General features: G+C 39.8%; 2 protein-coding genes across 4 annotated transcripts in view; both read left to right on the top strand.

Annotated features, from left to right (window-relative positions):
• Positions 1-9,130, top strand: part of IL17RD (interleukin 17 receptor D) — a 95,502-nt gene extending 86,372 nt beyond the window's left edge. Inside the window, exon 12 of the transcript XR_010918951.1 lies at positions 9,088-9,130. The gene's annotated coding sequence lies outside the window, so the exon portion shown is untranslated. The remainder of the gene's footprint in view (positions 1-9,087) is intronic.
• Positions 1-12,773, top strand: part of ARHGEF3 (Rho guanine nucleotide exchange factor 3) — a 245,429-nt gene that overhangs the window by 3,077 nt on the left and 229,579 nt on the right. For 2 of the 3 annotated variants that reach the window (XM_067544199.1, XM_067544200.1), the window contains exon 2: positions 11,715-11,810. In XM_067544199.1, coding sequence (XP_067400300.1) covers positions 11,722-11,810 — 89 coding nt within the window. In that variant the 5' untranslated portion in view covers positions 11,715-11,721. Of the gene's footprint in view, positions 1-10,444; positions 10,519-11,714; positions 11,811-12,773 lie in introns of those variants that run through there. The other variant, XM_067544201.1, reaches the window with a different exon arrangement.

Genomic DNA, 12,773 nt, shown 5'->3' with positions numbered 1-12,773 from the left:
GCTGTGAACCAACTGTTCCTTTCCTATGTGGTATTGGTATTCCATAAAACTTAGTTGCTTCTAAGGAGATTTACCAAGTACAGTAGAACCTCAGAGTACAAACACTTTGGCAATGGAGATTGCTCGTAACTCTGAAATGTTTGTAACTCTGAACAAAACGTTACGGTTGTTTTTTTCAAAAGATTACAATTGAACATTGACTTAATAACAGCTTTCAAACTTCAGTATGCAGAAGAAAAGTGCTGCTTTTAACATTCTTAATTTAAATGAAACAAGCACAGAAACAGTTTCCTTATTTTGTCAAATCTTTTTAAAAAAAACTCCCCCCGCCCCCTTTTTTTTAAAGTAGTTTACACTTAACACAGTACTGTACTGTACTGCTTGTTTTTGTCTCTGCTGCTGCCTGATTCTGTACCGTGGGTCTCCGGGGACTAGGGGCCAATACTTACATTTGCGCCCCCTTCCCCTCCGTTGGTGGCATTGTCGGCAGTGTCCCATGGGGGGGGGGTGTCTGCAGGCCTGTTTCCTCATCTCCCGCATCCCCCCTGCTGTGGGTGCAACGGGGAGCGGGAGTGATGGGCAGATGCTCCTGGGCCGCCTGGTGTCGGGGTTGGGGGGGGGAGGGGTAATGGCGTGATGGGCTTTGCCCCAGAGCCCCACCTTTGGCTGTCTGGCTCCTGAGTGGCTGGGGTTCCTGTGGCTCACACCTTGTGCCCAGCGTGGGGGGTGGGAGGGGAGGGGCACAAGAGGACATTTGCTCCCCCTGCAGCAGGAGCCCTCAGCTGCTGGCAGGCCCGAGCTGGGTCTGCATGACCACCGGAGATGTTAAAGCCCAGCAGCCCCTGGCCGGCTGCAGCAGCAGGGGTGGCTCTTTCTCCGAGGGCCCAGCTGGCACCCCCACCCAGGCCTGAACCCAGGGGCATGGCCCCCCTCTGCTCCTTCCCTTGGTACACCACTGGCCTGATGGCAGACTTCCAGCACCAAATGACTGGTCAGATTGTAACTCTGAGGTTCTACTATATATGATACAGCACTGGTTCATGCACCTAATACCTGATGTACAGTAAAGTCATTTAAGGTCCAACTTAAACACACTCAATTCAAAGTGTTGGAACCACATTCTCTTCTTAATTTGCCCCATTGAGCCTAGGTACTTCAAGTCTGAGATGTGTGTGTGTTTTGTATAAGATACATATCTAGAATCTAAGATTCTAATAAAATACATATCTATACCTAGGAATAAATGGTGTGAATGAGAAATTTCAACTGGTAGTTGGGCTCATTCCAAGTCTCTAGCTTATCCAGCTTGATATTCAATAATACTCAATTTACCATCAGTATTTTAAGTTCCTAAAAGTTTCAATCAGGTTCAAGAAGCATGTAATTATTTTGAGTACTATATGTGACAACCTCTGCCCCATTAGTACAAACACTATAATAAATACACTTAGAATCCTTTTGAAGTTTTCTGTGTGCACTGAGTTACATTGTAAACAGCTTAAATTCAGTTAAATCTCACATTCCTTCCTAATAATAATTCCATATGAATTGCCATTTTTTCACTTATAATACATAAGGTTGATTGGCAGAGGGAGCCTCTTAATGGGAGACTTCAAAGGATTTTGTGGGCTTAAGTCAATTCCTTTAACATTATTTTAAACTAACTTTTTTTGTGTTTAATTTTCTAGGTCTCTTTATTTAAATTTTAACCAGAATCTTTCTTGGAGGAATCATAGAATATTAGAGTTGGAAGGGACCTCAGGAGGTCATTTAGTCCAACCCCCTGCTCAAAGCAGGACTAACCTCAGCTATGTTATTATGGTTATGGTTTTCCCAGTGAGGCTGTGCAATTGCTTCCTTGAAGCTATTTTTATCCATAGCAAGGATCCTGGTTGAAAGAATGTTAGGTTCTGTGCACTTGTATGTTTTTTTGCTAAAATCATGTTCCTCAAGTTTAGAATGGTGTTTTGGAGTTTTAATTGCTTGACTCCCATAAAAGTCTGTGGCAAGCAAGTGGCTGAAACGCTGCACAAGACTAAACTGATATTGTATGTAGAATTATCTCATTGTACTATGTTAGTCATCAAATAACAACTCAATATAAATATTCTCTAATAATCTCTGACTAACAAATATCTCATACACATCCCTGGAGATAGCCGTAGCTATTATGAAGTAAACAGCTCTATACAAAATGTGTAATACAGAGGTAGTGGGATTAAAGCAGTGCACAAGAGCTTAAGGTATGCTTTAAATCCTGGAAATGCAAACAATGCACTTGAATGTATAGAGGTGCTTTTCTTAGGTCCCAGTTAAGTTACAGGTGCTCAGCACTGGTCAGGATCAGGCTGTAAGAGTTGAGGTGCTTGACATCTGAGTATCAGGCCCTTAATACCTAAACAGAAGGACATATTTTAATTTGTTTTTATTACTTCTCCTTAATCACCTAAGGCCTAGTCTACACGTATTTTTTGTACTGTTGTAACTATTTCAGTTAGGGGAGGAGTGTTTCTTTTTTTTTTAAATGGAAATAGTTATTCTGGTGTACCTTATTCCCCTTTCAGTCTGGGAATAACTGTACTGGCATAATTTTGCCCATGCTGGGCTTTGTATTGCTTTAACTATACTGGTATAGCTAAAAATGGTACAATTTTTGTTTGTTAAAAATTGTCTTCCATGACACTGAAGATTTGGGTGGTGAGAAATCTGAACTTGAGTGGCTCTCTATCATGCCAGGGCCTAATTTAGAAGGAATTTCTATTGAATTTCACTCTACACAAGTGGAACATCTCCATGGTTAGCTAACAAACTAATGATACTTAATTGCAACTATAAAACTATATTGTTTTGGTCAACATGGCGCTTTAATGTCAGTGTTATCTTTGGAACCAAATTGGGTTCAGATTTTCTGTGGTATAACTTCATTTATTTTAAACACTTACTTCCATGTTTCCTTTCCTGAGAAATTGTAGGGATTATAAGTAAGGAAACAATATGTCCTTAATGGATAGACATATTGGATTTAGTCTATTCTATTTCAGCAATTACGTTGAATTCTTTTGATATATTTTCATTTCAGAAATAATGATAAACTGTATTTTATATAATCATGAGGTTTAAAACCTTCTGTTTGAAGCAACATAGCTTGTCAAAATCAGTATTACATAACTGCATCACAGATATGTAATAAGCATGGGGAGTAAGTTCTCCTGAATGAGTCACTTACCATGCAGGGCTCTGGGACGGGAAGCTGCTCTCCATAGGTATGGTGTTTCTCCCTCTTCATTTGCCCAGGTGTGCAGCACCTGAAGGATTTGGGGATCTTAAAGGATACGGAGGGAAGGTATCTCTAGAATTATGCACTTTCCTTTTATCCTTTATATGTAAATCTGTTAAACACTTTATGAGGGAAAACTAAACATGCAAAAGGACTTGACAAGACATATTGAGCCATATACCTTATAACTTTAAGATCCTGTCCTAAAACAGGAAGTTTGAGATCATAGCAATCCTTTTTGAAGGATTTTTTTTAGGCAATAGGTCAGTGGAATAATAATTTAGGGTTAAGTAGAAAATTCCATTTTTATTTTTAAAGGCAGATGAAACTCAGCATTACATAGGGTATAGATGTTTGTGCCTGTTTTGTCATTTTAGTTTTCATATTCTTTTTTGCTCAGTGTATTTATGCTGAGTGTAAACCATTTTGGCATTTAAGGGAAGGGCATAATGTTGGAAGCAAGATATAAGTAGGTAACGTGGAGCAGCATTTTTTTGGGTGTGAGTTGTCTTGTGATAAGACATAGTGGTGGTTGTGTGTATATCTGCCTACACTTCTTCTCTAAAAATGTTTTACTTAAATGTTACCTGTGATGAGACATCTCATTTACTTGCACCAAACATAATTGTGCTTTGTTTGGAAGTTTCTCTAGTGTTCCAGAAGGATGCTTATTTTTTTTTTGTACCTTCATAATTTTTCCTTTTTAAAAATTGTATCAAATCACAAAAAGCCCTTTTTACTTAATATACTCCACAGAAGTGACTAGTATTTGTCCGAGGTAAATTTGCAGGATTTGTCACCTTTACTATCTTAGAACAATATTTTTGAATAACACCTCAAATGCTTTGCTTTCAAGTTTGGTGTTTTGAGGAAGATAGAGTTAAATTAATCTCACATGTTACTAACTGTATGAGTCACTAGAATTGGTAACAGAAATACTTCTCATAATCTTTGGAAAGAACCTTTCAGCATTGTTTTGCTGCATAGTATCAACTTTACAAGACACAAAGGCAGTGGCTTAACATAAAAGTAGAACTGTTTGTTCTTGAGATCATCAACAAGCATATTAACTTGAACCAGATGAAGAAAATCAGCAGAACTTCTTACGCTCATATGACTACTAAAATTTCAGTCAAAATCAAGATAGTAACAGGTCAGCACTAAGGGCCGGATTGTGCCATTTAAGTTGTGGTGGCTAGGAGATGGAGAGAGGTGGAATTAGCAGTTTAAATTGCTGGGCAAGTGTTAGTGTATATCAGTGGTACTTTATGGCCTATTTATTTTGCTTCACTTCTAACATTAGAAAAATTAAAAAAAAAAAAAACCCCGAAAACCAGACCTATTGAATCATTCAGCTGACAGAAGAAATAAACTTGCCACAAAATGACAGGTAAGACTTAATGGGAACTATTTCAGTGGAGTTAAATATCTTTGACTGCTATTCAACTTCATAAGTTATAACAGTAAAAGTGTTCTGTGCTTAAGAGTGTATTAACTCATATTCATAGATTATAAACCAGAAGGGGCTACTGTGATCATCTAGTCTGACTTCCAGTATAACACACACCATAGACTTTCTTTGAATTAATTCCTCTTTGAACAAGAGAGATATTTTACATGATAAAAGGTTTCAATTAATTAAATTCATGTCTTCTTGAGTTGCGGCTTCAGAAAGATTGTTTGGATTTATTTTCTAATACTGTTTTTGTGGCTAATCAGATATGAGAGAACATTTGTGTGTGTGCATGCATGTGTGAGTAGGTGAGATGACTGAGAAGACACGGAGTACTGAAATGCTTGTATTTAAACTTTTTTACAGGACTAACTACTAAAGCTACTTTCCTCTAAAGACAGGACTTCCTTCTCCCAGTTCTCCACCACCCATTGAAATCACTTAAGTTTTTTTGCTTTGCTTTGTTTTTCCAACAAACAAACAAACAACAAAATAGTACTAATTTGCCAAGCTGGTCATGTAGGAATGTCATATCCTTTCGCCCTCCATTTCACCAATGTGAAGTACTGCAACACTGGCTAATGGCTACTCCCAGGAGACAGGATTGCAGATTAGATGAACCAATGGTATGAGCCCTTCTATAATTCCTGTTTTCATAAAGCTAACCCTTTTTTGGAAATACAACTGTCTGGAAAGAATATGCATTTAAATTTTTTGGGGGGCATAGGTGGGGACATGAGCATACCCACTTCTGCTTTCATTGAAATTAATGAGTATGAGAATGGATCCTTTTAAGTGAATTTAGAAACCATGAAAAGTGACCAGTTTTTAGAACAGGTGCAACGTTTAGTGTTACCTCTGCAAGTTTCCCCATCAACTTTAATTTTATTCTGGGATGTTTTGTAATGTATTTGATTGGCTTCATTCTTTTGTGGCTTCTGGTAGCCAGAAAAAAGTATTTGATAAACTAAAGGATTAGGCCCACTCAGAACTATATCGCAAACTGGTGATTCTTCTGCTGCATTAAACAATACCATGTTAGTGGTTCTGGCTTTAGTGTAATACAAATTTGCATTGTTCCCTATTGCCTCCTGCTTTAAGTTCTTTTTTGTGGAGACTAATAGCAGGATTCATGGTCTTCGAAGGGTGTCTGGTTTCCTATTGTTTTTTCCCCTCACCTGCCCTGATAGACATCCTAACTACCACTAGCAGTGGGATAGGGTTCCATAGTCCTTGCTCTAGGCCATATGACCATTACGTTTTCGGACTCAATCCTGCCCCTTTTGAAACTTGGACTGTTCTAATACAACTGCCAATAACAAAATTTAGCCCAAGGTATTTTTCATGAAGTGGGCACTGGTTCATTAGAAGCTAGATTGAGAGAACATGAGCTCATTTGCCATACAGGTGTCAGATGGTGACTGACAGACTGTTACCACCACCCTGGGATGGATCTGAAGTGATGCTGACAACCTAGAAGTGAAAGGTTCTATATGCCATATAAAACAATCCTCTGAGTCACCTACTTCCATCTTGTTTACATTTTCAGTACATTATGATTATATTGCCTTCAGAGTACACTTTGTATGTACACTTGTATATAGTATCTGTATAACATATTTGTTCCTCACATGGAACAGGAGTTAGATATGTGGTGAGACTTGAGGTCTGACCTGGGGGAAGGGAACAAGTACATTTAAGGTATGTATTTTTAAAAAGACCTCATGCAAATTCTTTGGAGCATTAGGCACATATTTAAAAAGCAAAATGACTGACATTGAAGGTCAACTTCAAGGAGCTAAATAATGACATTCTGTATTTGTTACACTGTGGTAAAAAAACTATTTGGAATAATTATAACACGTGAAAAAAAGTCCACAATGTACTGGTTTGTGCTGAAGTGATTCTGCAATGTGAAATTTCCTAGCATTGCCGGTTACTTGAGGGATTTTTCTACCCACTACAGATGTATGGGGATTTTTGTTTTTTTTTTCCCGTTTCTCATTCAAACTTCTCTTAAGTAACTTGTTGGAATGGCCTCTTTAATTTAAAAAAAAAAAAAAAAAAGATTATGCAAAGTGTCTTAGTGGTATGAACATGTCTGGCAATCTCTGCATAGTATTTGAAAATTGTTTATTTAAGGTTTGTGGAGGGGATTGTTTGCAGAATTTGCTGATGAAGCAGCATCACTTTTTAATTACATAAACTTAAAATCTGTGCTTTAACAAGCTATTTGCTTAAGGCAATGTGGTGGTGAGAAGCTGTTCTGCCTGTTACGTTTGTGTGTGGAAATGAGAGACTTTGCAGAAAGTAGCAGAGCTATAACTTTGCGTTCAATGAAAATACAGCATGCTGTACATCTAGTAAAGGGTTGATAACCTAGCTTTATGGATGTAAGGACTCTTGTCTAAGAGAATGAGGAGCAGTTGTTAGTAACCTTCTCCCTACCCCCTCTAATTTTTCACTGTGGCAGATGTAAGTTATTTTATTTAATTATTTATTTTATATTTTCATTACTCTGACACTATCGATACTGGGGTTTACACTAAAACCCTCCAAGATTTTTCCACAGTTCCTTTGTTAGACAGAAATACACAAGATAATTTTCAGTTAACTGAGGCATCTTGATGGACCAGAAGAGGAGGGAGGAACATGAGGGGACTATTGGGAAGCTTTAATTGAAAGTTGCTGAATAATTGTGATAGAGGTCTCTTGTGTTCCACTAAATTTACTGTGGGCCTATTCATGAAGGCTGCCTTCTGCTGGAGTTTTGCTTAACTAAGGAGTGAAGGAAAAAGAGATAATCTGAGCTTTGGTCCCCTGTTTTTCTAAATCCAAAATGATAGATTTGTTTTAGGGGAATCAATGCTGGGGATGCAGAAGATAGATTAGCATAGTTTCCACCTTCGCCAACCTTCGCTTATTCGGTGGCAATAACGCATGGGCTAACTTGATGGCCATGACCTGTTTGCAACTCCTTTGTAGTTTTTGAACCTCAAATGAATGAGTTGGTAGTGCAAAGATGTAATCAAATATATAAATTAATATTCTGTACTATTATGTTTCATGGCATACACATGTAGAAGTTAAAGAAAAACATAAAATACTCCTGCTGGAAGGCTGCAGTGTGACACTACTTTATTTTTTAGAGTTCAGAATGATAACCTATGAGAACCCCAAAACAGAGAGAGAACAGCTTTCTAAAACAGAAAGGCACATGTCACCCCACTTTATTCTATTCTGGTTGTCTCCAAACTGACTCTGTTCTGATTGCACACTTTCCTACAGAGCCCCCTTGTCTGCAAGCAGGTCCAGAATACCCCTGAATAATTAAAATGATAGCTCTACAATTTTTTAACTCAGTTTCCTATACACCCCACAGTAGACTTCCTACTCCATACACTACAAGACTCTTTGTAAGGAGCCGGGAGAGGACAAGGTAAATTTGGCATTCCCCTTTTCGCTTCAACAGTAGCTTGGATGTTTCCATGAGACTACCATATATGCAAGACAGTGACAATAACATAGCTGCCATAAGTTGGGTGTCTGAAGGTGTTTACTCATGCTTTTGTTCTGGGGTTTTCTTTTCCTTCATTTAATATTTCCTTCTATCAGATCAGAGCATGATCTCTAGAATAGCCCATAGCACATAATTACAGTACATGTACTTTGTCGGGAGCAGTCAAGGTTCAATGCACAAAGAGAGGGCGAGGAACAGAATTACACCTTGAGTAGAGTCTTTTAAATTAATATTCATTGACTGACTTTAGCAAATAGTTCAAGATTATTAATTAGGAGGAGGGTTGGTGGATTTATTTTTCCTCATTCAGGAGTTTGCATGCACAGTATCTGAGCTTTATACTTCAAGTTCAGACAAAGTTGTACAGTGACATTGAAAGAGGCACTTATGAGTAGCCGGTTTTTCCCCAGGACTATTCTTATAGTGCTTCTTGAATGATAGAATTTTTAAGATGCTACTACTGGAAAATTATTTCTGATGATGTCTGTATTTCAATCTTGCAACACAATAATTTATCTACGAACAAAATCTTACCTTAGTGGTATTATCTTTTAATTCTGTATGGGTCACTTAAACATATACTGTACATTTTCTCTGAACAGCAGCACAGGTAATAATTGAATGTTAGAATTTAATCCTGTTCTAAGAGACACATGCTGAAGCAATTCTAAGAGAGTTTTACGCTTACTGAGTAACTTGAAGGAAAAACAATCATTAGGGGTTGATTTTAAACCTAAACATTCAGAGTTACGTCAATTGTCCTGAAACATTTAATTGAGAATTCATTTACAAAAACATTTAAACTGCATTCTTCTATTTGTGTCCCATTACCTTAAGGGAATTCTAGTTCTGGTCCTTATTCTCTCCTATGGGCTGGGCTCCCTGGAGGATATCTCCCTTGAGCCAATGAGATGATTTCCTGCTGACAGCGCTGTGTGGTGCAACATGGGAGACACATGACTGGGAGAATTATGGGAGATGTAATCCAGTAAGGAGAAAATAGGTCAGTCTCCCAAGTGACAACTCCCATAAGGCAGTGCACTACAATGGGAAAATGCCGTTGAATATTGAAATGACTTAAAATGAAGGGTTTGGTGTCATTTCAACAAACCAAACCCAAACATTTTGATTATGGGAATGTCAAAATTTAAATATTTTTGAATTTCCATTCAGCAGAAAGATTTGAAATTTCAACTTTTCATCTCAATTTTTGGGTAAAAAACCGAATGTTGGCATTTCCCATGGGGTGGGAATTCCAAATTTTCCCAGCTTTAGTAAAACAGCAAATGAGAACTTGTGAATAAAGATATCAACTTTTTGGGGAAGTGTTGGGTGTGCAAATTAAATCTATCTCTAAGTATTAGTTATCAGTGTTGGATCTCTTCCATATATACAGTAAGAATGCACCAAAGGCCAAGCAGACTAGGAAACAGCTGGAATGACATGAACTTGTGAAGCAGAGAAGAAAATAATTGTTCTTTCTGCCCTCAAAGAGGCTAGTCTTATTGTCTTCCCTTCACAACAGGGGCCGCTTCTAGATCTCTCAGCAAAAGAAGTAGGATTCAAAAATGGCCTCCCCAGAGATTCTGCCCCTTTCTACCACATGGGCCAGAAGGATCTATTTTCTCTGGGAGGACCCAACTTGGGATATCACTAGGTATCCCCTGGGAGGCCTGTGACAGAGGAGGTAGCAGGGTGAGGAAGCTGGACCTGAAGGTCTCTTACTGCATTCTCATGTGCTGTCATTGGCTGTTGCCTTCCAAACACAGCCAAAGAGGAGGCAAAATGTGAGGAGGTGGCTGAGCTCTGCATTCAGGAGTGTGGCTGCTGATGCAGGGCAGTCTATGGGGATATAGGCCCAATTTTCTAGCCAGCATGCTATCCTTCCGGCATTCCTTCCCACATGGAGATGGAAGAGGGGGAACAGCTTATTTCTGAAGCCAGATATTCCACTCCTGCCTTCCTTGGGGGGAGAGGAAGAGGGGGAGAGAGAGGGGCAACCCCCCAAGACTGGACTTGAGTGGGGGTGGGGAACTACAGTCTTCCTACGGAGCCAGCAGGGCTTCCCAGTAAGATACATCAATAAGGAGAGGGTCAGGAGAAACAGGAGACAGACCTTTCCTTTTGCCTCTGGCTTTCTCAGGCTTGCTCACTCCCTGAAGCCTGCAGGGGCAGTGGCCACCAGAAACATCTTGGAAGGGAAAGGGGAGCTGAGTTGACAGTGTCTCCAAAAGGCAAATGCAACCCTGGGACTCAACTGGGAATCAGGTAGTTAAACTATTGTGCTCAATTGTTAGTCAGACATTTGAAATAAATGTTGACATTTTCCTCATTAAAGGTCTGTGGCAAGGAGGTTTGGCTGAGCTGCCTGCTGCTGTGTAGATAGATAAAACTGGAGGAAACTTCTGGGGGATGGGTCATTTCCCTGTGACTGTCCGGTCTGGTTCTACTTCAGGTTGGTGGAAGTACCCATTGTAATGGATCTCTGGACCTTACTATTTGAAGAAAGGAAAAATTAATGTTTACCAGAAAATTTTCTATCTTCTGGTGGCTTGCATTCTTATTTTAATTCATTAGTCTGCCAAAGACACTGATCTATGTCACACTGCTGATGTAAATACTGTTAGCCTGATAAATCTGTTTGCTGATTCTGATGAAATCCAGAGCTTGCTCAACACAAACAGGATAATTCTGATGGTTGAAAATATCTGCTATTACTTTGACTATTTTTTTAAAACAAAAGTTACCTTTTCAGAGAAGTTTCACATCACTACTATGGATCATATTTCATGATACAATTAACTTTTTCTCAATTTTGGGGGCCCTGATTTATACTTCTAATTAACATGTGAAAATCATAGACTTGGAGCCGATTCGTCCAGGTGTACTTTTACAGTATGGAAATTATTACTGCAAGTACTTGAATAAGTTTATGCAGTTTTATAGAATGACTTTAGGCCGCATTCCTGGAAGTGGCACTTTATCAATTTGGGGATGAAATCTGACCTTAAAATTGATATAACTTAGTGAAGAAGGCTCTCTAGATTTTTTTTTTTTTTAAATTTGAAAAGTAAATAGATCCACCAATGTTCTGAGGATCATCCCATGGTAATAAGTTAGCTCTGGCTGCTGCTTTGCGGGAACATAACTAACATTATGCATAGTCTTGGCATAATCCTGCTGACATGAATTGTGCTGGCCTACATTCAAAGAAATAAACAAAAGGCAATCAGTGTTGGCTTCTGCAGAACTAGCAAATCTGAAAAATGATGGCTAAATCCTGTTCAGTTTATGCATGCAAGTATCCCATTGATTAACTTGAAGATTACTAGAGTGAGTGAGGCAGGCAGGATTTGGTCCTAAAACATTTGACCTACTCTTTCTCTTGTTTGTTTGCAAATATGTGAAATTGTTCACCTGTATTTTTTTTTTTTAATTACTCAACATTTTTATTCTTCTGTTAGAAAAAAGATGAATGCCAGTAGGCCAGCATGCATAATGAGCAACCCTCCCATAATAAACCCATGTGCCCGAGGAGGAATGGAGGAAAAAAAAGTTTGGTAAGTAAACTATTTATTAACCTCTTGAAAGATTAAAATGAAAGATAACGAGGGAAGTAATTTAAAAAATAAAGTACCTTGATGTTTTTCTCTGTCTAGTGTCTAACAATAAAACATGAAAAGTAGGGAAGAGTTTTATTTATTCTATCTTCGAGTGATTGCTCATATCCATTCCAGTATAGGTGTGTGCGCGCCCCGTGCACAGATCCCTGGAACTTTTTTCCCTTAGCTAGCCCCATAGGGTCAGCTCCGGCGCCCCCTGAAGTACCGCGCTCATGCCGCGGTATATAGGGCGCTGCTGACCCTGCAGCCCCTCAGTTCCTTCTTTCTGCCAGTGACGGTCACACGGAACGTCTGCCTCTTGCATTCAAACGCAAGTAGCATTCCTTACAGTTAGCCCTTATTGTTAGAGTTTTTTGTTTTGAATAAGAATAGTTAGTAGTTAGTTGAGAGTAGTTAGTGCCCTTAGGGGCTAGAGCGGAGCCATGCCTGGCTCCACAGGCTTTAAAGCCTGCACTCAATGTGCTAAAGCCTTCCCTGTTAGTGACCCCCATGATCGTTGCCTCCGATGTCTGGGGGAGTTACATAGGAAGGAAAAATGTAAAATCTGTAGGTCCTTTAAGCCAAGGACCCAGAAGGAGAGGGACACCCGCTTAAAGGCGATCCTCATGGAGTCCGCGCTTCGGCCGGACTCCGAACCATCGCGCTCCCCGGCGGCACCGAGTGTCTCCTCGGTGCGGAGCGCTCCGCCGGCACCGAGCACATCGGCACCGAGCGCGTCGGCACCGGCAAAGAAGAAGTGGCGTGAGGCCGCTCACATGAATTCCCCCCTGCTACCGGGAAAGCAGGGGACCCAACAGGAGATGCCCCAGCCACGTGCTGTGGAGAGGACTCCGGCACCGGCATCTCCTCGCAGAGAGCCTCCCCCGACTCCTGGGGGTGGGGGAGCGCCTCTGCAAGGGC

This window comes from Emydura macquarii, unplaced genomic scaffold, assembly GCF_026122565.2.
Source record: "Emydura macquarii macquarii isolate MOO-44397 ecotype Brisbane River unplaced genomic scaffold, CSIRO-AGI_Emac_v2 contig_968, whole genome shotgun sequence".
In the NCBI taxonomy this organism is placed as follows: Eukaryota; Metazoa; Chordata; order Testudines; family Chelidae; genus Emydura; species Emydura macquarii.
This window is presented reverse-complemented; position numbering and strand designations above follow the sequence as displayed.